Raw genomic sequence first — 21,976 nt, 5'->3', positions numbered from 1 at the left:
TCACATTCGTTGACAGCCCTAATATTATATAGTGATCATAATAATGATGAGAAAAGAAAATGCATTACCCACATTTGTGGCCTATAGCAGGATTTGAACCCAGACTGACAATACGTTTAGGATACTGGAGGAGCTGCCTTATCACGTGAGCTATTACTACTAACAGACATATGTGTCTAGCGCACCCACCAACCTTTTAAAAATATTTTTGGCTCACATCAGCATGACTGCATCGCAGCGGTCGCAGTTACCTCGGTCCGACCGTTGTGACGCCTATATTGGACAGTCCGTCACCGTCACTACTCCCGTTTTATTTCGAAAATGTTGTAGATGACCCCCCCCCCCCCAAAAAAAAAAAAAAAAAAAAAACACCGACAAAAAGGCACGTTGGGCATCAAAGGGCAAAGGGGCAGGTGCTCCAGCTCCCCCCTCTGCAGCAATTCACAGTCCTCCATACATTTGCCTGGCTGCAGCCATTTCCGATTCTTTGTGAATAGGTCTTACTGAGTTAGGAGTCCTCACGAGGACTTTTAAGCTCTCCCAGACTTAGGAGCTACTTTTAGGCATAAAATACTTTGTGAATTACTCTTATTTTAAAAAACTAGGAGTCCTAAATTTAAGACTGACACGCCCACTTTTTTTAGGAGTTGCTCCTAAATTCGGCCCTTAGGAGCTACTTTTAACCTTAAGATTCTTTGTGAATACGGCCCCTGATCTACATCTAAGTCACAAGTATAAACAAACACAATGTACTTAACCTAATACCACACAAACAATTATAATATGTCATGTCTTTATTGAATATCTATTAAACATTCACAGTGCAGGTGGAAAAAGTAAGTGAACCCTTGGATTTAATAACCTCAACCAAACGTTTCCTGTAGCTGCAGGCCCGTATTCCTAAAGATTCTAAGAATCCTCTCAGAGAGCTCCTAACTTAACCTAAAATTTCCTAGCAAGGAGTCTTAGCTTAGGAATGATTCCACAACACTCTCAGAGAACTCTGAGCAAGGAATGGACAGAGACTCCTATCTTAGTGAGGAGGCGTGGTTGACCCCCGTTGCTAGGTATGAGTCATCATTTCAAACGCTGTGATTGGTTGATCCTAAAAGTTAGATAAAGAGCACCCGCCCCATGTGTTGAGGCTATAGTCCTCACTGCAGGTGGCCCCGGTTCGAATCCCTTGTGGAGCAGTCCTATCCTGCATGTCTTTCTGCCTCCCATTTCCTGTCTCTTTCTCAACTGTTCTGTCAATTAAAGGCCAAAATGCCCAAAAAATATACAAAAAAAAAAAGCTAGATAAAAAAATATACTTTTGGTGATAATGGGCAAAGGATGGACCCTCAAATCGATAAATTTAACCATAAAATCCAATCTTATGAAGACTGTGTAATTGTAAAAATTATTTCACATAAAAGAAAATATCTGTTAAATGAATAGTAAGCTATACTTTAAAATTATCCTACAAAATGTGTGAAAACTTGCACAGTATTCACATAGTGAAACTTAGATTTATTTGCTTATATTAATTACCATGCTGGTAATTTTTGCACTTTCAACTTTCCAACTCAATTTGGTATTAACAAGGGTAAAATGGCTCAGCTTTAATCAGTGTCTGTGATTGCTGACCGGCCTATAAGAAGCAGTGTTGGTTGGCTTTGAAATCTACCACAAACCAGTGAACAGCAATGGAGAAGAAAAGAACAAGGAAATCCAACTGGACAGAGGAACAGGAACAATCTGTAGCGTTTCATTAATTCACTGTCATCCAGTGTTTGGAGAATATCTCTCTTGCCTCTTCTGTCCACCATTTTGTCCTCTGCTTAGGGAACTCCTAAGCCACTTAAAAGTCCTCTTCCCTACTCTTAACAGATCCCACCTTAGGAGCTCTCTTAAGAGCTAGGATTCTTTAGGAATAGCTTTTATCTTTACTAGGATCTACTCTTAACTTTTAGGAGAAATTCTAAGAAAACATCATGATTCTAAGAATTTTCTTAGAATTTGGCCACTAGGAGCAACTCCTTGCACTAAGAATCTTTAGGAATACGGCCCCAGAACTGCACAACACTCAGGATGAATTCTGGACAATTTGTCCTGACAGAACTGCTTCAGCTCAGCTATGTTATTATAGGATGTCTGGTGTGAATGGCTCTCTGGAGGTCATTCCATAGCATCCCTATTGGATTCAGGTCTGGGCTCTGATTGGGCCACAGAGGGTTCACATACTTTTTCTTGCAACTATTTATTGTGGATAAACAGGGATGTATCTGAAATTAGTCTGACTGGAGGAGGCAAACAACCACTTGTGCATTTTTATGTAATTTTAAAGTACTGACCTTTTAAATTGATGAGACAATGAGGTGCAACACTGTGAGAAAAATATTTCAAATTTAATCCGATGAGGGGCTAACTGAACTAGAACATGACGTATTAATGTGATTGACTTTCATTCGCTCAGTTTAAGCTCCTGCAGCTCCTAACCTTACAGGCACTAACTTCCAACACACTCCGGTTCATATCTGTATTATATTACTTTAATCTATACAGGTACAGTCTCAGCCCAACAGCGCCTGTAATAATTTCACTGCACACTGATGTTAAACTGATCAACACAAAAGGACAATAACAACCAAAAGGCCAATTTATGCATTAAGCAAACGCTGGATGAAAGAGATGCTCACAAAAGGTCTAATTTCACTCTCCCACTTATTAGCTGCATAGATGAGGGAAAGTGCCTCCACTTTACAGAGTGAAACAAAGACAGTGAATAATGTGAGGCTGAAAATAGAGGCAGGAGCATTGAACAAGAGGGACGGTAAGAGAAAACACATACAGTCGTCAAGTAAGCTGTTTGTGTTCAAAGGACTTAATGTAGGTGCATTCTAATTACCAGCATAAGCTACGAAACAGGTTGTTTTTCAGTTTAGCTTTAGTTAGTTCAACACATGATTAAGCTTTTTTAGTTTAGTTTTTATAAATGGACTAGTTTTCTTTTCTTTTAGTCTTAGTCTCTTTTAGTTATATCCCACAAATGTTCCTATCAGTCCTTATTACCATACATTTAACTACCAGTTTAGTCTTAGTTAGTTTTGCATTGTTCATTGAAGTTTTTATTTAGTTTTTGTTTTTTAACTAAATGATTTTTTCAGCTGGAACTATAACTCTGTATCAGATCTACTGTTATTGTGTCATAAGCTACAATCATTCAGGGTCTCCTTGTCTAAGTTTTTCACAAAGGCTTTTAACCGGCCATCTAACTGTGCTGTTTGAGGTGGTGATTGATGAAAAGTAGACATAATGCTATAGGGCTATTTCCCTCAAACTAATTTTACAATCTTGGAAATGTGAAAAGGCTCCGACATTTGAAATGTGGCTAAGGGAGCTGGGGAAACTATTACATTTAGAGGAAATCAGGTACATTATGTCTGCTAAAGAGTACATCTTTTTTTAAACCTGGCAAAATTGAGAAATTATTTAATGTCTGGAAATTAACCTGATGCTAATCTGCGGAAGTTAACCTGATGCTAATCTGCGGAAGTTAACCTGATGCTAATCTGCGGCCGGATGATGAGTCGTGGTTAGCGCCTTGCATGGCAGCTTCCACCATCAGTGTATGAATGTGTGTGTGAATGGGTGAATGTGATGTACTGTAAAGCGCTTTGGCTATCGTTACAGGTATAGTAAAGCGCTATATAAATACGGACCATTTACCATTTTGCTGTGCCAGTATCTATGATGCCCTGTTTGTTAGCCTACATGTCAGAAAACCCATGCACTGTGATCTGGATAACCACAAACTTTTGTGACTATGTTGTGATTTTAAAAACAACAATTAGTACTTAAAGCAGAAGTAAGCGGAATATTTGTGTTAATATAAGTCTTAAATAGTGACAGTATATCTTCCGACAGCAATCACTTATATAGAGTATTTGGTCCGAAACACAGGTCTGTCAGTCACTCTGCTCTGCTGTAAGCCGAGGAGAAAACTTTCCTTGTATCCTACAACCTTTATCCAATGAGGAGAGAGAACGGCATAAAGGGGCGGTCCTCTCTGTGTGTGCAGCCAAGGTATGCGCGTGAATGTGGTGACGTAGGGACGAGCGCGGGGACTGCTAACTCCATCGGCTGACAAGAAGTTAGCCAAAACGACCGGATCGCTTACTTCTGCTTTAAGTAGGACTTTTGAAAAATAATTTCAAGCAACACAGCTCCAGAACCAAGCTGGACGTTCCCTTCGCTGCTAATCTGAGCACCTTCTCAAAACTAAAATCGTTTCCATCTCAACGACCATCGTAGCTCGTTACCAGACACAACCTCAGTCCAGATTAACACACCTGAAAGCACTTACATACGTGACCATTCACATACACTGACTGTGTGTGAACTGGTGTAAACAGGAAGCAGAGTGCCTGGACTGTGAAACTGATTTGTCTCAGATAAAACTACTGACAAGAAACAGCAATGACATCTGTAGAGAGAGTGTAAAGAGACAACAACAAGGTTAGTCACACTAGTACTTCATCATCCAGACCGAGGGCATTTCCAAAACTCTGTTCCAGGGTTACACAGAGATTCTGTTCAAATAGCATTTATTTCATTGTCTGCAGTTGTGACTTAAAGGGCAGTGTCGTGAAAAACTCCAGTAACCACAGCAAAGCACGCTCTCTGTCCCTCACAGGGGGGGTAGTCCTGACCTAATTCCAGCCACAGAGGAGCGGTGTGACAACACTGAAGGTCAGAGTTTGTTTTTTCCATGACAACAGCCTCTCTCGCCTTTACAATGACACTGGTGGAAAGCACACGCTGACACGCAAACACAATTGGCAGGGTTTCGTCAATCAAACCGGGGGGGAATCAACCCCGGCTATTCAGGCCGCTTTTGTTCATTCGGCTCCGGACTAAACAATCGCTGCACTTTCAGCTCCAACGCTGTCGGGGAGAGAAACGCTTACAGTGCAGCCCTATCATCTGGCTGTCACTCAGCCTGTCTCCCTGCCGTCTACTCTCTGCTGTCAGAGGTCTTCACTGCTCCTTCCTTTCTGTCTGCGCTGCACAAACAGCAGGCTCACAAACTTTTTACACTTTGAGAGCATGAAGAAACATCATGTTTCCTGTATTTTATGACCATGCACAATACTGGGAAATAACATATCAGGGACTTAAAGGGGAACTACTTCAGGTGTGGTCACTTTTTCTCTGTTCTGGTCGCCTTTTTCTCCACAGAGGTCCCCCTACAGGTCCAGTTGTAACCCCCACCCCCCACACCCAGCCACGTGCATTTGTTTTCAGTCAAGCCGTCCAGAAGGCAATCCATTGAGCAATGTCTGCCGAGGTGAGTATAAAGTTAAAGGGATAGTTCAACATTTTGGCAAATTTGCCTATTGCAATTATCCCTATAGTTCATTTCCTTTAATTGTTGGTGCAAGCTATTTTTTGATCGGCGGGGCAGAGACACAAGCTGCTCAGCTAACGTAACACCTTCATGTATAATTACGTAACATTACGACACATTAAGCAAATACTCTGAACTACTTGCATTTTTGAAATCACTCCGCCCAGCAACCGTGTCTGGAATGTAGTTCCGGCTGCATTTGCCTCAAAAACAACTCTGTCTCTTAATGTTGCATTATTATCTCATAGCGTGGTGAATGTGCAGGTCACAACTTGTCCACCAGAGCATTTTGGAGTTGTCGGATTGTGTATTTGATGAGTTTGATGAGAGAAAGGCGAAAGTATCATTCACCTCCAAAGCCGATCTAAAAACAGCTTGTACCGACAATTACAGATAATGAACCTATAAGACTATAGGGATTATGGCAATACACGAATTTGCCAAAATGTTGGACTACAGATTACAGGGTGTGTTTGTGTCGTAGTGCCTTAAAGCAGCCTATCAATACGTAGTTGAAAAAAAACGAATTACGGCCTTAATCCGACTATACAGTAACTGGACAACTGAAGTGCATGTAAACACGTTAGTCTGACTAATACCAGACTTCAGATCTGACTGAAACACCCAGATAATGCAATTGGAAACCAGTTTTCTGCATGTATTCGCCTTAATCTGACTGAAAGTGGACAATGCATGTGCGCATGCTTCACAACAGTAGAGATGGCACAAAGTGTAGCATAGAAGCCGGCCCCGAACCCGGCCAAAAACAACAACAACAAAAAAAACAGTGATGCGTCAAACAGTAAAAAGGAAGCCCATGGCCCGACACTTTCCGCCCAAACTGTAGATGAGAGCTCTCCGTTATTTATATCCTGTTTTTTACTATAGGTGACCAAAAAGTCAACCTGAAAGGGGTCAGTATTAATCCACTGAAACTACGATATCACCACCTATGTTAAGGAGGTTGCATGTAAACTGAAAAGGACAGAACTCCGACGCGACGCTCAAGTCGAGCTACTGTATGAGCATAGCTTAACTTAGCTGTGCATGTAAACGCACTGTATGTTTCTGGCGAGAAAAGAGCTGGGACACCGGGTCGGAGGCTCTGATCTTTCAAGGTTGGTTTTCAGCCCAAGAGACGCTAGATGGAAGGCAGAGAGCCTCCATTCTCCCTGGAACTAGTCATTTAACCACAATTACTCTGAAGTTGTTCAATTAAGGTACAAATTTTGCATTAGTTCCCCTTAAAAACATCAAAAATAAGTCACAATTAGTCTTCTGTCTGCATTTCAGATGTCATAAAGATCAGGCAGAGTAATGTCACTGCACTGACAGAATTGTTGACTTCCCTTTTCACTCTTGCTGCTGACACGGAGCAGTTTGTGTCTCGTCTTTCTCACCCTCCATTTCTGTCCTCAACACCGCATTTCCCACTTTGACTGCTGTTCTTGGCTGCTGTGTTGTCAGCTCTGCCGAGAAACCTTCACCAGCTCAACCTCCATGTGTTCACACATAGGGTATACAAAGTTCTACAGGCGACACGCAGGAAGTACCGCATGTCTCGGAGTGAAGGCCGCTTATCACAACCCACTGTGAGTCTGACCTCCGTCTGACCAAGCGGAGCGTCAACAGGAGTATCAGGGCCGGTCATCGCAGCGCTGACGTCCACTCGGCTGATAAGGAATGTCAGCCCATGAACTTTTTCACTGAAGAAAAATCACTTCGCACCAAAGCGAGATTTTCCCCCACAGCTGCGTTTCTAGACACGAGGATTCTCTGAGGAATTTTAAAAAGATCGTAGAGACATGTGATATTAGCTCAAAGCAGAGGGTGTAAGTGTGTGTATGTGTGTGTGTTTATGCACTTAAAACCAAGGACTTCTGAGCTGTTCTAAAAGTTCCCTTCAGGTGATGTCAAGGTGGTGACTCACTCCAGTTCACACTATCACAAGGACATGCAAACACACACACAGATATAGACACTTTGTATTGTTGTGTTGCATTATGTATGGAAAGACTGGAAATTAAAGGTCCAGTGTGTAAAATTGTAACATCCAGCGTTCAGATTCTATTTTGCAGTGCTCACTCACTCGCACTCAAACCTCTGGTCGGCAAAGTAACGGTGGCCTCCGAGGACAAAAAACTTGAATGGCGTCTCTACCGACTAACTACTAAGGCTGTGTCCGAAATCACCCCCTACTCACTATATAGTGCACTATATAGTGACCACGCCCTTTTGTAGTGGTGTCCAAATGTTTAGTGATTATTAATGTTCACTAGGCCTATATAGTGCACTGAATCTATCCCACAATTCACCGCGAAATGTAGTGAACATCGGATGGTCACTAACAGGAGCAAGATATCCCAACATGCATTGTGGTCACGGATCGCCGTAACCGGCCCAGAGTGACCGGTGTAGGTAGGCTACCAAATAAATGTAAAAAAAAGCCAGAATTGTCCAATCGCGGCTTCCACAGACTCCCAAAACAAACATTGGAACAAATTTCCTAACAAGCGTTATAACCTGACCACAGACTCTGAATTAAATGGTGACGTGTTAACAGCGCTAAAGCTAGAATTAAAACAGCTTTTAGCAGCTTTATTACCGCAAAATGGCAATAGCGATGCTAATTTATATTAGCCCGTCTATGGGGTTTTACATTATACATTAGCATTAAGCAAGCAGACTTTATATGCTAGTTGTGACAATGGCTGTGTGTGTTTTGAATGTTGTTTCAAACTATGTGGGTTTGATTGAACATCTTTGATGCTTAAATATATATTGATGCTTATATTGCTTTACCTACTCCTCTTTTCATTTTGGTACCTACACCGGCCGGCCGTTACGATCGTGGTCGGGACGGTTTAATTACGCGACGTAATACGTAATTAACTGAGCGGTGGAGTAGTGTCCAAAAGTGTTTTTCATTTGACCAGTGAGTCCACTATAGTCCACTATATTGAATTCACTATATAGTGAGTAGGGAGTGGGGAATGAGTGAGTGATTTTGGACACAGCCTAACTCTCTGCTGTTTCTTCTTTCCCTCCACCTTCTTCTTTGAAACTCACGAAACATGCTCTCTGGCTGGCCGTCTAAAGCAAGACCCTTGCGATATGTATATAAAATAATAATTATAGGCTTTATTGTCAGATTTGAACAATAAACCATGCCACTTTTTACACACTGGACCTTTAACTAATGCCAATTTAATGTAGGATTAAGATTTTGTGTAAAAACTCAGCATCCTCTGAGGCGCAGTGACTTCAGGCATAAAGTATTGTGGTCAACATTGTCTATTGCTCCACAGCGGAGCAATAATCTACCATTAACAGCCCTCCAGGCCTGACATTTTTGGCTGCAGCCGCATGCATTAAAGCTGAGCCCTAAATCCGGCCTGTGCCAAGCCACAGTAGCTGTTAATTGCTTCATGGATTTCGCTAAGCGAGGTGACGCTCACGTCGGTGCTCTGCTTTCGTCTGCGGGTTTTTAAAGGTAGGGACGGCGGGCACGGATCAGTGTTTCAGGCTGGATGGGCTAACGTAAGATCAATAAGGGCTACATAACACACTTAGCTGTGGCTGCCCACCGCCGCCATCAGCCACAGTTGGTAATGGATGCAACAATGATAAGTTATGCCTCTGCTGCAGAACAGGAACTATTACAAATTTACACATTTATATTTCTGCCCGACAAGGGAAAGGCAAAGAACAGCAATGAACAGGCCAATGATCATTGCTACTTTCAAAATCACCACAGCCGCGTCCTATAACAAAACAAAACTCAAGCTTTTAATCATTTATAATCACACAAGTTATAAGATTAGACAGATCAACTATGTAGCCGGTCAGATGAATTCCTTAGGAAGAGAATGCAGTTTACTTTGGTTAGGGCAAGACAATAATGAGCTGTGAGGTTTGTGTGGGTCCTCATGCTCATCAGCACAAATGAAAGTCTTGGAATTTATAGCCTACTTTCATTAAAGCATCAATATGAAGGATGAAGTGTCTATTACAATAAGCCTTTCCATCTACACACAATGCATCAACATGATGAAATTCAAGGTGCTACTCCAAGTCAGTGTAATGAAGAAGAAAAAAAGACAGTGGAGGAGTGGTTCCTCTCACACAACTGAATGTGATGCTTTGCTATTCAAAGCAACTCAAAGTTGTTGTAAACTGATTCACTTGAGTTAATTTTATCGGATCCCTGTGAAACCAGTGGCACTAACCTAGGAGTGAGTCAGTCCCCATAGACTCCCATTGTAATGTGTCCAACTTTACAGCAAGAATAAACTTGTGAACATGCAGATTTGGTCTGTTTGACTAATTGTGATGACTGTAAGGGAGGTTGAAGTTTGTGTTTAGATTTTATTAAGGATTAACGTTCTTCATAATTGAGGGCGTGCCAATTAAAGTGACAGTGACGTTTGAGCATGTTCCATATTTTCATGTAGTTCAGATTCGGATGAACGTCCTTGGCACGAAAGTAGAAGACGACTGCAGCTTTAGTCAGACTTTTTATACTGTCCTCGGTCCATATTTGTATCAGACACTTTGTCTCCTCTTCTCCCCATGTGCTGCCATCTTTACTATTTTTTCTTTGTGTGTGGGCTAACCACCGGAACTTCCTGTTAAAGGTTTAAAGGTAGGTGTGAAAGTCCTCTTAAGAGTCTATTTTGTGTCAATAGAGCTGTGAGTGACAGAGGCTGGTAGAACAACAACAACTACAACTCTTTAGAACAGATAATTGATGCATTCAAGTATTGGTCATTGTGAGTTAGTTTAGAGGAAGACAAAACCCTGTGTTTGTTTGCTTAGAACACAACAGCAACTTACTTTTGTAAATGAGCTCTATTTATTTCTTATTGTTGATGATGGACTTCATGATCATAAAACTGTGAGACTGACCATCAACATGTACTGTATGTGTATAGTCAATCAATTCATCATAAATAGATTATTGATGTGTTTAAATGTACATTGTGTAGGAATTACTCCTATCTAGCGTTGCGGTTGTATATCACAAGCAACTCACACAGCCGCTGCACGTAACGGCATAAACAAGCCTCTATGTAAACAAGTGGTCCGTCAGCACGAGGCAAAACAATACATGTGACAATATGTTGTCATGGCGATGTGGTATTGTTTACCTGACCCACGTTTTACCGGCTTTCTCTCGACTTCTGTGACTAAAACGACATCTGGTTTGTTACCGACGGCCGTAAGAATTACTGCCATCTAGCGTTGCGGTTGTATATCACAAGCAACTCAATCGTATTTTTCATGCTGCATTCACGTGAAATTCGGCAGACGGACGACAGCCGCTGCATGTAAAACAATACACGTGACAATATGTTGTCATGGCGATGTCGTATTGTTTACCTGACCCACGTTTTACCGGCTTTCTCTCCACTTCTGTGACTAAAATGACATCTGGTTTGTTACCGACGGCCGTCTGCCCGACTGCAGGTGAATGCAGCATCAGTGTAATGCTCCATTCCTCCTCACTGCGTTACCGCGGTGACTTTTCACAGACGAATAGATAACAGGAGAAGGTACACAATGTCCCTTTAAATCCACATGTTGTGTAGAAGACATTGTGCCAGCTAGACGCTCCAGTAGGACCCCGGTTAAAAACCCCTAGAGCTGCTTCAGTCAGCGTGTCTTCAGGAAGTGCGTTAACAACTGGGAGGTGCACGTGGCAACAGCTTCAACGGGCGACATATCAGTGACACGCAACATAAAACAGGTCAAGCCATTTGGTATATTAGACCTGGGTGCTGATGTCATCCAGAGATCTTACTGCGTTACTAATTCGGGCGACAGCTTTAAAAATAGCAGTCCTCCTCACGCACGGCGGTATGCGCCTGAAGCTGTGTACTGCTATATGTGCAGGGATGCATGGGAAACACCACTGCAGATCAATGACTCTGGATCCACTTCTAACTAATGCAACATTGACCTGGTCTACTCAACAGTATCCAATGAATGGCAGCCTAATGATGGTAATGGTACGATCACCCCTGTGCTTCCTCACTACTCCAGACAGGTTAATGTTCTGTGATTTAAAGGTCAGGAAGCAAAACTTCCCCTCAGATGATGAAGGAAGCATGACCCAGCAGCACATGTAATGCAATCAGCGCTCGCCATGACTGACTTAGTGTACTGTATGTGGATGAAGTGTATGCTGTCAGTAAGGAAGCTAGCTGCTGCATTAACCAGAGAACCACTATAGGGCCTGCTGTAACAGGCAGCCACAGGAAAGTCATTCCAACCCATTATTCAAATATCCTAAATTCTCAAACGCCCAGGCTTTTATCCGCTTCAACTGCCAAACTGAACCAGCTTCTATTTGAGACAGCGTCTATATGGGAGAGGCTTTTAATTGCTTTCACATAAATCTTTTGCAAAGATGGGAAAACACTATCAAATTGGTTGTAAGAATATTACATCCAAAGTCCTTTTCGGACATGTGAACAAAAGTCTGCAAAGTGCAGCTACTTGCTTTCATTGTTCTTTTTGTTGTTTACTTATTCTATTTTACATGTTACGGATAAAGATTTCATTCAACGGGGATGGACATTTAAAAGCTATGCTTAATCCATCCCTTTTTCAAGCCAGATATTGTTCTTTTCTAACTGTTGCTGTATTGATATGTTAGTGTTTATTGGTTGTTTTGTCTGGTTGTTCTTGTTCTTGTTGAATTGTGTCCATTGTGGTCTGGTTTGAAATAAATTAAACTAATAATTAATTCAATTTAACAACACTTGTGCTCTAGCCTTTGGTGCCACCAGGGCCATTACTAGGAATTCTGGCCCCCCTTAAAGAATACTAAAGTGGGCCCCTACCCCCTGACTTTTCCAGTTTTATTTCTTAGACTACATCTGTTTTATCATTTTTTATTTTGCCTACTTTGTTTTGATGCTAATGCAGCATTACTTTGAGTATTAGCCAGGGTCTTCAGAATAAATCAGTCATACAAAGATTAGACCACTGGGTTTTTTTGTGGGCCCCACGGGGCCACTTCTACCAACCGACCCAAGGAAAGAGCCGGAGCACGCATTTATTTAGACAAAGTTTAATCTGTACCGATGGAATGCTATTGGGACTTCACAGGGAGTTTGTTTCTGTATGCTGAATTGTGGAGAATCTGAGTGAACTGACAATGTGTTGACTAAAGTTAACTAAAAAAAGTGACTAAAAGGGGAAAGGACGGAGTGATTTAAGCAGCGCTGCCCAACTATTGTGTGCACAAATTAAGTAACTGCTCAAACGGGCGATCTAGAGGGCTTTGAGAGGTTTCCTGGGCTTCTGATTGAGACTTTTATTCACTCAAACATGCAGCTAGATCGGCCAGTATAAGGGGGCAGGCGTCTATTTGAGACACGGCTTTTATTTGAGAATAATATTAGTTTAAAACCAGACAAATATCCTGGAAGTGGACTAAAAGGGAAGGCAATTTTATTTGTATCGCCCATTTATACTAAACAGTTTGTCTCAAAGGGCTTTACATGGCATCATAACAACATCCTCTGCCCTTAACCCTCACATCCACTCAGGAAAAACTTCCGGACAGGGAAAAAAGCAGCTATTAAAATATCTGACGCCTATGTGTTTCCTGAACTCATTGCCAGTGCTTCTTGAAAAGGGTATATCAGTGCAAATTTATGCTATTACATATTTTTAATGCATGTTGGCATTTGTCAGATTTGGCTCAGTGACAACCTACTTAACCAGCTCGTACAAGTTTGTTTGCTTGGAACTCTTTCCTCAGAACAATCCCTTGTCACTCCGAAAATGATACATAATACATTTCCTCCACGCTGCTGACCTCACACACTGCGTCTTCATTTACCTTGTTGAAGCTCAGGTTACTCCGATTTGTTTTTTTAGCCACGTGAGCGAACACTAACAGTTGCACTCCTTTTCTTTGCCTCTTTACACTGGAACATCTGAGAACATTTGGAGAAGAGATAGTAACTGTTTACGTGATAACCATCATGAAGATGGAAACACTCTGATACAACACAAAGCTGTTATTACGGTCGTAACTGCAATGTCCTCCGCCCTGTGGTACACCACCTAATACCATAGGGAAGTGGTCATGTGGTTACTGCTGCAGCTCCAGCTCCAAGTACCAGGGAAGAGGATGAAACAGTTACCAACACGCTGACTTAAGTGATCTGTTCAAGTGCTGTGCTATGGAGCGGGACCAGCATTTAAAGATGGTAGTCGGTCCTGTTGCTTCACAAGACCTAGTTTTTCATGAATCCCAGGAAATGGTCAGTCAATTTAAAGGTATAATATGTAGGAATTCCCCCCATCTAGCGGTTGCATATCAGAACGTATTCTTGATGTTGCATTCACGTGAAATCAGGCAGACGTCAGACAGACAACAGACGCTGCATGTAACAGGATAAACAAGTGTCTATGTAAAAAAGTGGTAAAACAATACAGGCGTGAATATGTTGTCATGGTGATGTCATATTGTTTACCTGACCCACGTTTTACCATCTTTCTCTCGTAGAGTAAAATGACATCCGGTTGGTTTGCCGACGGCCGTCTGCCTGACTGCACCTGAATGCAACATCAGTGCCTCCGTCCTTCCTCACACTACACTGTGGTGACAGTTTTAACAGGCGCTACCTGGAAAACTTTCTCCCCGGGCCGACAGCTCCGCTGAGTTTCCGTGGTTACCTACGTAAAAAATGGCGATGCAACATGGCCGCCTCGGTTCGGTGCGTCGCCCACTTATGTATTTGTAACGACTTGTAAAAACTCATTCTAAGGTACGAGAAAGCTTTCATTTGTATGCGGGTGTGATTCGACTTCAGTGAAATACGTATTCATGAAAGACATATTTGATTTTTGCTAATAAAAAGCCAAATAAGTTACATATTGGGGCTTTAAGGTAGGAAAAAAGCTTCCCAGGATTTTTTTTTTTTGGTGGGGGTATTTTCCAATTCTACTAACCTAGACCATAATACCAACCTAATACATCAATAAACCATGAGGAATGTAATTTTCTTGTTCACGTCTGTGCAAAACAAACAATTGAAGAACTTAATATCCACTCCAAAAGTAAATTTTGGAATCTGTGAGTATTTAGGATTGAACCATAAAGCACAATAATTTGTTAAAATTAAAAAAAAAAAAAATGCAAGGCCAATTTGTTTTTGTTATTAAAGCAGTGGTCTAAAATTGTTTGTACTGTCTGCTACTTTATAAAAGTGAGTTTGGAGTAATGTTAGACTGTTAATGTGATGGCTGTCAAGATGCTCTGATGAGCCGAGGTCCACGGCTCTTTTGTTACAGTTACTTTGTTTCCAAGTGTCGCGGTTTGATTAATGTGCAGGAAAGTGTGTGACACACTTGTTTTCTTCCTCCTATGAAGAAATAAAACATTTTATGTGAAGAAATGTAAATTCAGTTTAATTTATTAATATATATAAGCATGTAGTAAACCTAAAAGCAGTATAATGCATCCTCCTCTTTTTTTCGTGATTTCCCAGGATTCCCGGGAGTGGGGTTCTATTGTCTCGGGAATTTAAAAAAGGGTAGTCGTAGGTTGGTGGTGAGGAAAAGGAGGGGGTTATGTTACATGTTCTTCCTTTTTGCTGCTCATTTGGATCACTATAAACACAGTCTCATCTCTGTTTGCCCAGAGTCATACAGAATATGATCCATTTGTGTGAAATCTTGTCATATTGCCACGTGAAGCCTTGAGCAACATTTTATTGAGGTGTTGCTGAGATATTGCATGGATGGATGTTTGTACAGAAAAACCCAAAAATAATATGCTTTTGACTCTGGCTGTTTCCAGCCCACAGGCAGAAACATTTGAAAAAGTATCCAAAAATGACCTCAGCAGCAGCTTTTTTTGCACACGTTTGGAAACACTGACGGTCTTAAACCCATCAGCAGCCTTGGCGATGGTGCCATGTGCCCATTTTTTTTAAAACAGGCAACGTAAATCATTGCGATTTCTTTGTTTCCAAATGCGTGCATGGCCATCTGGGAACTGGAGAGTCAATGCATGGCATCCAAACAAACAGTGCAAATCTAAACCCACAACAGAATGCCACTGACTGCACCGTCCAAACACTGTGGAAACATTGGCAGAGAATTGGCTCTAAATTTCTTTCGGCTTAGAAAATTCCTGCTTGAAAACAACATGTCGCTTGTAGGGATGGACGAGTGGGCTGCAGACACAGCGCTGGAGGTCAAACTCAATGTGCAAACACTGTAATATATCTCTATTGCATCTCCACATCTCCCTTTCTCCTAACTCCCTTCTACATAGGTAAAATGAGGATATTTAACTTAACCCAGACTCAGTTTAAAACTCAAAGTATGGACAAGTCAACACTCAATAAGAGGTGTTTGTGCTTCATGGAGCACTGCTTCAGTTCATAATAAAAAAAAGCGTTTTTTCAGAGTCTTTTTTTGTTGTTGAGTAATTTACTTTCCTGTTTTTCAGAGTAATATTTTTCCTGTTTTTTAGAATAATGTTTTTTTTTTGACTAAACAAGATTTCAAAATCTCCCACCTTAGTAACATTTAACCACTGTGGTCAAGCCTCCACTTCGTTATGGATCTATTAGATCTATTAGATCTATTAGATTAGATTAGATAAACTTTATTGTCCCCAAAAGGGGAAATTCGTCTTGGGCAAAAGTGCACCATGTAGCAACAAGACATATAATATATATTAGATCTATTAGATCGATGATTGTGTATATGCTGCACTTAAAAAAATAGGTACAGTGGAGCTATCCCCAGCATTGTTTTGTAAGAGCGTGTAAGGACTGATTTCAAAATAAAGGTAACCTTCCAAAATGGATTCAATTGCATAGTTTGTAAGGTGATGTAGATTTTCAAAGGAAAAGTCTACTAATTTTTCTTATTGTCTTATGTTCCCTGTAAATTCAGATTGATTGGATAGTTGTAAACATTACACATTAAACATAAAATTCTTGGCTCTGCTGTTGTTGCTTATTACAGTACATTGGCCTGAACAAGGTTTCAGCTGGAGAAGAAAAGCCAGAGTAACCTGAGCCTGTTGATAGCCAGAGCGCAGCCTCAGGTGTGTGTGAGAGGGGGGCGGATTGTCTGTTGGTTATTTGATTGCACGTGGCATTGTTTTCTTAGATAAATGAAAAACAAAATAGTTAATGGGATGACAGCTGTTAAATACACCTGTGCAGCTAATCCATGTAAAGTCATGTGCTGTAACTGTGTGTTAAGTGTTGTGTTGTATTCTGACACTGGATTGGTTCCAGTCACACTGTGTGATTCTTCTATAAAGCTCTGCTCATGAAACCTGACCGTGCTGTAAACCTGTCAGAACTCTGTGAGCTCAGACCTTCACACCCATGTTGTTCTGCCTGAAGTAACATTACCAACCTGAAGAGGAATGCACAGACTTAAAGGTAGAGACCAAAATTATAGAAGCTAAAATTAAAATGACTTCCAAACTTCTGTCGTTTTTTTTTCTTTTTAAAGGATCCAATATTCCCCAGTCCTCGATGAGGGGCAGAGATAGACGACACAGATGGCTCGCTAAAAACTGTTTTCAGAGGCCTGCTGCAGCCTACACAGCCACAGAGCCCTGTAGCTAAGTAACCAAGCCTCCCAGGCATGTGCTGTGTACAGTAACACTGACGGTAAATAAAGAGTTGGTAAATTAGACCTTGAGCCAGAGCTTGTTACAATGCAAGAGCATTTTCAGGTTATTTACATTACTTAGTATTTTACATCATAGACACATAAGGCAGAGGTCACCAAAAGACAGTCCTCCGTTTACATGTGCTTCTTGAGATCAATGTCATATGTGGGTGTTTGTGTTGGACTGCCATCAGCAGAATATGATCCCTGGCTGTATTACACAGTGAGAAGGAACAATCCCTGCAGTTCAGAGAGAGAGAGAACTGCTCTCATCTATTGCCTCTATTTCACATTTTGGAGCCCAAAGTGTTCATTAGATGATTATGAAATAGTATCATATGAATACACTTAGGTTAGACACTACAGGTAAATAGGGTAAACATTTTAACTAACAGTAATCACCATTAAACTGAAATTACTTACATTAAGACAATTATTTTTTGCCAAATGTTTAAATATGTAAACGAATTAAATTAAATATGTGATAATTTGCATACATTTCCAGAACAGAAATCTGAACAATGGATAAAGCTACTTTCAAAACTCTTGTTTTATTTTGTTGACATAATAAGGTCAGAGGTTTTTACCAAGGGGATTGTGGATATCTCTTTTTATCACTCTGTAAATGAGAAAATACTGTCACCAGCCCTAAAAAATCGAAAAATCAAGTTTTTAGGGATAAAATGTTGTATAAATCAGGCTTTGAATGATATATCAACAAACCCCTCTGTAGAAACCTTCAGAATATATAGGAATATAGTAACTGGAAGGTTTGGTGTCTGTAAGTGCTGCTGAAAAACTCATTTGAGAAAACGGCCTTTAAAGACTTGTACTGTAAAATTCCATAAATTGTCAATCGTACTTTTATGAGTTGTTGTTGATACGTGAGAAATTGCAATTTTTGGAGCCTACATCATTGTTCAGGAGAGAGAGAGCTTTACAATGATACCTGACATGACATGGGTCAGACAACAGGCACAGCACAGTATGTCACAGTAGCTGTTAACTTTTGGTGAATTTAGGAGAAATCTACTGACGATAGAAGACAAAATGAAGTAAAATAAAAACCTCAATGTGGATTTTCTACCATTTCTTTCCTCTAGTATGAAAGAAGACAAATGAAAATGTCCCAAAATCTCAAAATTGATAAGTGCACGAGAAAAAAAAGTTTTTGCCTTAAAAAAGTGAATCATCCAAAGTGTAAAAATATATTGATGAGACAATAACTTGGGGAATGAAAGAAAATAAATAGTATTCAGCTCGTTTGTCAGATTCAGTTTCTACTGTGACACCTCTAAAGTGCCAGTTTCAGTTAGTTAGTGGAGCTAACCCTGACACCCAACCCCAGGGCCCCTGTTGCATGTCGCCCTCGCACATTTCCTGTCACGCTCGGCATATGGCTGACTGTATTCTGCCAGTAATCTGCTGCTGCCTGTTACCTGGCAGCCTATAACGAGCCGGGAGGGGACGAGAAGAAACAGAGACAGAGAGGTGAAGAGAAAGTGTGAGCGTTTGAATCTGAAGAAAGTCAAGTCTACAGAGGAACTGAAACGCAGCATTGTGAGGAGATCGGACACGTTATTGTTGTGAAGGATATTAAGACATGGACGGGAAAGCAGCGCAGCACTGCACACATGTATACATCAGGTCAACTGACAAAACAAGCTGTGGTTTCTCAGTGGAGTTATGTGTCAGTCCACAAACAGACAAATCATTCAAATCACTTCTGCTGTCAGGAAATTACGACGGAGTATTAGGGCTACATTGAGAAAAAAAAAGAAAACACAGAATAAAGTCATACATTTACAAGAATAAAGAATAAAGTCGTACATTTATGAGAATAAAGTCGTACATTTCCTACGGGAAAAAAGTCATAACATTACGAGAATAAAGTCGTAAATTTACGAGAATAAAGTTGTACATTTCCTACGAGAAAAAAGTCGTAAATTTACGAGAATAAAGTCGTACATTTCCTACGAGAAAAGTCATAACACTACGAGAATAAAGTCGTAAATTTACGAGAATAAAGTCGTACATTTCCTACGAGAAAAAAGTCATAACATTACAAGAATGAAGTCGTAAATTTATGAGAATAAAGTTGTACATTTCCTACGAGAAAAAAGTCGTAAATTTACGAGAATAAAGTCGTACATTTCCTACGAGAAAAGTCATAACACTACGAGAATAAAGTCGTAAATTTACGAGAATAAAGTCGTACATTTCCTACGAGAAAAAAGTCATAACATTACAAGAATGAAGTCGTAAATTTACGAGAATAAAGTCGTACATTTCCTACGAGAAAAGTCATAACACTACGAGAATAAAGTCGTTAATTTACCAAGTTTGTGATTTTTTTATTTGTCAATGTGGCCCTAATACTCCGTCGTAGGAAACATCTGCATTTACAAAGTAGCCTACTGTAAACACTATGAGGAAGAGATGAAAAAAAAAGTATGTGAATCTCTCAGTACTTACTCCATTGGTTTAATAAGCTATTCATGTGCATCCTGTGGGTGATGGGACAAACGCAACAGGTCTCTGTGCAGACACTGAGGAGGAACCACATACATGCGACAGCAGATAAACACACAGACACAGAACAACACACCCACTGTGGAGCAAGCAACACTGCAAACTAGCATGGCAGACATTTAGACAGTGTTAATGTGGACAGAGTTAATGCTTTGGAAAAGACACTGGGTTGTGAGATAGCTTTCACCTGCTCTACTGTATTGAATTAGTTAGCTCTTTAACACAGTGGTTCCCAACATAAAACCCTCACGACAGGTTTAAGAAGCAAAGTGAACACATTTTCCAAATCCTCTGTCTCTTATTCTGGGGCTTGAGAGCTTTCGGTTCAAATCTGACTCCGGTTCTGAATCCCTCCACAACTAAACACTCAGTAGAGCCACAGATCAGATCTGTTAGTGGACAGTACATTTAGAATCGTTTCATTTTAACAAGAGAAGTAGTGAAACTAAACGTGTTTTGTGACACAAAGGACATCACTTTATATTTACAATATTTAGAAGTCAGTAGCTGCCTATTATTATTGTAACTATGTCCTATTATAATCACCCTCACTCACGCTTTTCAAGCCTTCTACCTGTTTAAAGGGAATTTGGAACCTGCTCTATATGAAAAGTGATCATTTCTGTTTTTATTTGGAACTATAAAAATAACAGTGACTTAACCTGAGCTGACATTCTGCTGAGCTGATGGTGTGGTTCTCTAATTTATTTTTTGTCATGCTGTCTTCTTTCATTTCCCCTGTTGCTTGGTTTCCTCCATAGATTGTAGACCAGCAGCCTCCTGGACATCACCAACAGGTGAGTGAAGCTCAGAGTGAGCAGCTCCACCGTCACTGCAGATGCCAGTGGAACGTATGTAGATATAATGTAAGATTAAATATTTATTCTGATAACACATTAAAGCCAATTAAATCCCTCCCATTTTTTAATGGCACTTAACCTTATCTGAAGGTAAACTGTAACAGTAGGCGAGCCCTCCCTCTGATATCATGATCAAATAACCCACAAGTGTTATGTTTTGCTTTTGTTTCATTGACTTTGGAACTTCAGACCAGTCTGCCAGTGTGAATTATTCTATATCTGTGTACGGCATCAGTCTCTTTGTTCCTTTGCTGCTGCCTGAGCATCAGAGAAAGGTAAAAAAAAAAAACAGAGAATATTACCTAAATGCTCGCTTTACGCTTTAGTTTCTAGGTAGTTCATTCTTTTGGTACCCTGAGGACAAAGTCCTGCTCTACATCATCTTTAGCTGGAAGCTCATGGACCCAGTGTTTTCCCCTCTCTGCTTGTGTTCATATTGTCAACTTGTTTTCTACTTCATACATCACTCTCACACACACACACACACACCCTGGCCACTGATTGCGTTGAAGACCACACCTCCTGGTTTTACTCAGCTCTTATTTATACATTTTCACTGTAGATAAAGTTATTCTTATTTTCCTCAGACTGTAGCCTACCTCCTCACTTTCTTATGATCCACAGACTGTGACACTGAATGATCTGATGAGGAATCCACTAGACCTGAGATCTCAGAACGGAACCAGATCAGAACCCATCAGGACTGAGACCCCTTCAAGTGTGGGTTGGGTTGAGAACCACTGCAATGACTCACAATAAACTCACCCTGCCTTCTGTAATATGTATGACTCTGTTAGCTATCTAGATCACTAATTAATTAAGTAAGTAGTGATTATTGAAGCATATTGATGATTTAAAGACATTTACCTTCAGCTTTAAACTGACACACACAGAGGATCACAAAGACCAACAACAGTCTACTTACATAGGTTCAGTCCCAGCGTCGCTGTGGGCAAACAGACAGCTCACTTTGAGATTCTTGATGAAGTGTCACTCATCATAGATCCGCTCCAGTTTGTTGTTGTTGTGTGGAAGGAAGTCCTGTGTGTGCGTTTCAACACTCTCGTCGCGTCTCGCTGCAAACGGCGCTGCGTTGAGTTTCCTGCAGCTCGCTGTGTCTGTGTGTCTCTGTGTGTCTGTGTGTGTCTGTGGATGTGGTGGCAGCGGTGGTGGCGCGGCAGTGGTGGTGATTGAAACAAGCCTCGCAAATGCAAATGCATGTTTTATGGGTTGTCTTAGAAACCAGCTTCACGAGCTCGTCGGTGAGTTAAACTCCACCCACGAGGAGGAGAAGGGGGCCGCGGGGGGCTGAGCGGCGGCGGCGGCGGCGGCAGCAGCAGCTGGTCAAAGCTGGTGCCTCGCGTTCAAGGTGTATGGAGGATCACAAGTGTCGTAGAAATGTAAATAAAACATTGACTTCTGACTTTAAACTCAGAAATCCGACTTTTTCCTCATAATTCTGACTATATAGGGATTTTTCAACGTTTTCAATTTATTGCCATAATCCAGTGTTTTTCAACCTTGG

The 21,976-nt window shown here is 40.9% G+C and overlaps 1 protein-coding gene across 2 annotated transcripts in view; it reads right to left on the bottom strand.

Moving 5' to 3' along the window:
- Positions 1-21,620, bottom strand: part of LOC310991175 (dual specificity testis-specific protein kinase 1) — a 48,586-nt gene extending 26,966 nt beyond the window's left edge. Inside the window, exon 1 of one of the 2 annotated variants that reach the window (XM_083978789.1) lies at positions 21,377-21,620. Coding sequence is in view for 1 of the 2 variants with exons in the window: in XM_083978788.1 (XP_083834914.1) it covers positions 19,535-19,565 (31 nt within the window). In the remaining variant the exon portion in view is untranslated. Of the gene's footprint in view, positions 1-19,534; positions 19,603-21,376 lie in introns of those variants that run through there. The other variant, XM_083978788.1, reaches the window with a different exon arrangement.
- Between the last annotated feature and the right edge of the window lie 356 nt (positions 21,621-21,976).

Source organism: Trachurus trachurus, assembly GCF_905171665.1.
Source record: "Trachurus trachurus genome assembly, chromosome: 9".
Classification (NCBI taxonomy): Eukaryota; Metazoa; Chordata; class Actinopteri; order Carangiformes; family Carangidae; genus Trachurus; species Trachurus trachurus.
The sequence above is the reverse complement of the archived record's forward strand: the minus strand, read 5'-3'. Positions and strand labels throughout refer to the sequence as shown.